Source organism: Neurospora tetrasperma (genome assembly GCF_000213175.1).
Source record: "Neurospora tetrasperma FGSC 2508 unplaced genomic scaffold NEUTE1scaffold_73, whole genome shotgun sequence".
Classification (NCBI taxonomy): domain Eukaryota; kingdom Fungi; phylum Ascomycota; class Sordariomycetes; order Sordariales; family Sordariaceae; genus Neurospora; species Neurospora tetrasperma.
Window position 1 is genome coordinate 1 of NW_009799171.1, and position 2,632 is coordinate 2,632.

General features: G+C 54.4%; 1 protein-coding gene across 1 annotated transcript; it reads left to right on the plus strand.

The window, feature by feature from the left end:
* Window positions 1–572: 572 nt before the first annotated feature.
* On the plus strand, window positions 573–1,745 carry NEUTE1DRAFT_50581 (uncharacterized protein; the record flags this gene model as incomplete). The annotated part of the gene is made up of 2 exons (XM_009856592.1): window positions 573–963; window positions 1,066–1,745. 2 exons carry the CDS (start codon window positions 573–575, stop codon window positions 1,743–1,745), a joined length of 1,071 nt encoding a protein of 356 aa, XP_009854894.1.
* Window positions 1,746–2,632: the final 887 nt, after the last annotated feature.

Genomic DNA, 2,632 nt, shown 5'->3' on the forward strand with positions numbered 1-2,632 from the left:
CCCCCCCCCCCCCCCCCCCCGGGGTTTATTCGTCGACCGCCATCTGGATTGATCGAGTTGGAACTGCAGTTGGGGGAGTTGCACGCGGGCGGAGAGCGAAAGCTTCTGCGACAGTCGCCGGTTTACGCTTGCGACTCGACACGGCGAAAACACTCTTCCCCCTTCGACGAGCGCCCGCTTTCTGACTCCCTCTTGACACCGCTGTCTCGTCATCATCGGGCTTCGTCGGCCGATTAGTAGGATCGCGTCACATCCGCTTCAGCGTCGGAGCGTGACACCACCACCCACCTGCTGTTAGGGAGCGGTGAAATCTCGTTGTTGTTTGTCAGGAAAGAACCGACGCAGGCATCCCTTTGTTGTCACCGGACCGCCACTTTTCTGCAGCGGACAAGACAGACAATCGTTTTCGCGCCAAGGACCCTGGTCGATTATTCATCGCTGTCTGTCGCCTCAACTCAACTTCGTCAACGACTCCACCAATTTGCCGTCATTGAAAAATGATGTCTTTTCACCCCCAGACCCCGCAAAGCCCCTCGCATTTCTCGCCCAGTTCGAGTGATCAATCCACAAGCATGTCAGGTTCCATAGTTTCCACCACGACGACCTTGCCGACCCCAGCCCACAGCGTGAACGGAAGCTCCCTCGCCAACGACATGTCGTTCACAGACATTGTCATGGGAGAAAACTCCCCCCAGAAGCGCAAGCGTACATCCGACGATGTAGGCGATCGAGAGCAGAAGAAAGTCCACATCGAGGACCGCAAACTTGGTATTGACGACCTCCATTTGGACGTTGGTGAAAAATACCTCTTTTGCAGATCTCGTAAGGCTCCCTTCACCTGCACCCAAAAGAAGAAGAAGCAGCAGCAGCAGCAGCGGCGGCGGCGGCGGCAGTGGCATATGCAAGAGAAGCGATCCCGCTCGTTGTGGCTCATGTTGCCGCAGCGACGGGCATTATCTCTCGGTCTGCTTTCCTGTTCTCACCCCGTGCCAGTTGCTGGGTGACCGATCTTCGGTATTGTTGTTGCACATTGAGAAGAGCCTTCGTTAACATTGACAATTACAGAGCATCAACCGCCTCGTCCTCATCTGTCTGAAGACCTTTTCGAGATGTATGGTTTGGCGGATCTTGCTGCTGAGTATGCGCGCATCAAAGACGGCCAGAAGAATGCGCTCCGCAAGACGTACAAGGGCCACATCAAGAAGCTGGGAGTGCAAGGTCATTTTGACTCGGTGAAGACGGATGAAAAGGACCCTGAGAGGTTAGAGTACCTCATGGGCTGTCCCCAGGAGGAGTGGAATGCGCACTTTGTTAGAGGCAAGGAGATCACCAGGGGATTATCGTCAGACATGAAGAGCAAGATCTCGAGGGCTGTTACTATGAGCAGGGGGGCCGTCCCTTCTACCCTTTGGAACAACTCGGTTCTCGGGGATATCGCAGCGAGCTCGATGAAGGCTCATCTCAATCAGCCGCCATCGGCAAGACCCACGGCGCCCAACACCCCTTTGGCTTACGGGGGCCCAGCTATGCAGCGTGTGAAGCCGCAGACGCCCGGTTTCCAGGACAACCGGCCCAGACGCAACATCAAGAAGCGAGGCTACGGTGATTCCAGCTTTGAGGGCTACGGCGAAGGGTTCGAGGACGATGGCGGGCTGGAAACGGGATACTCCACCGGCGAGGGTGACATGGCCTCTGGCCTCAAGCGTCGCAAAAAGGTGCTTATTGGAAGCAACGTCCCCGGTTGAGAGATTGGGGCACCCTTTGCTGACATCATACAGGCTCAGCCCGGTACTCAGTCGTATGCGCAAGCCCGGCAGCAGTCGAGCTATGGCCATCATGGCGTGTCTGGGATATGACGCCCTTCGCACGGCAGAAAGAGGAACGAGTACGCCAAGCCGCCACCCTTGCGACAGATACCAACTGTTTTATCGTCGAGAGCCTGCGAGACGTTTACGGAAAGCCACGAGCAAAATGCCGCAGTGCATTGCGAATGGCTTAAACGACCCGCCTGATCAGTGTTCAGGGTGATACCTGGGTGACCGGATGTTAGTGGGACAAAACCGGTACGGAAGACAGGTCAGATTTTTTTGAGGCTCACACCTATGGCGAAAGTCTGGGATAAAGTGGCATAACGGGCGGTACTCGGGAGGTTGGCTCGGGGAAGTGGTGCGAGTCATCCTCATTGGCACACACACACAGCAGTTACTGGCGGTGTTAAACCTATCAAAGGTTCTGTTGTCTGTTGCTTCATCTGCGGAACAAGGGACGTCTGCGGCTGTTTGCTTTTTTTTTTTTTCTGGCTCTTCAACTTGCTTTGTTTTTCTCCAAACCACATAACACGACATATACCAGCATGGCGTTCAGGGGGGGGTTGTCTGCTTTTTTTCACATCACGTATATTCAATCAAGGTTTCACGTACGACTTGGTTTTTCGGCTGGTCTTTTTCTATCACAAGAATGCAAAAATGAGGTCCACATACCCTCTACATCGTCTGCTTATTTGCATATTGTTTTGGGGGGGGGGGGGGGGGGGGGGGGGGGGGGGGGGAACCCCTTGGGGGGGAAAAAAAAAAAAAAAAAAAAAAAGGGGAGAAAAAGGGGTGGGTTTTTTTTTTTTTTCCTTTTTGGGGGG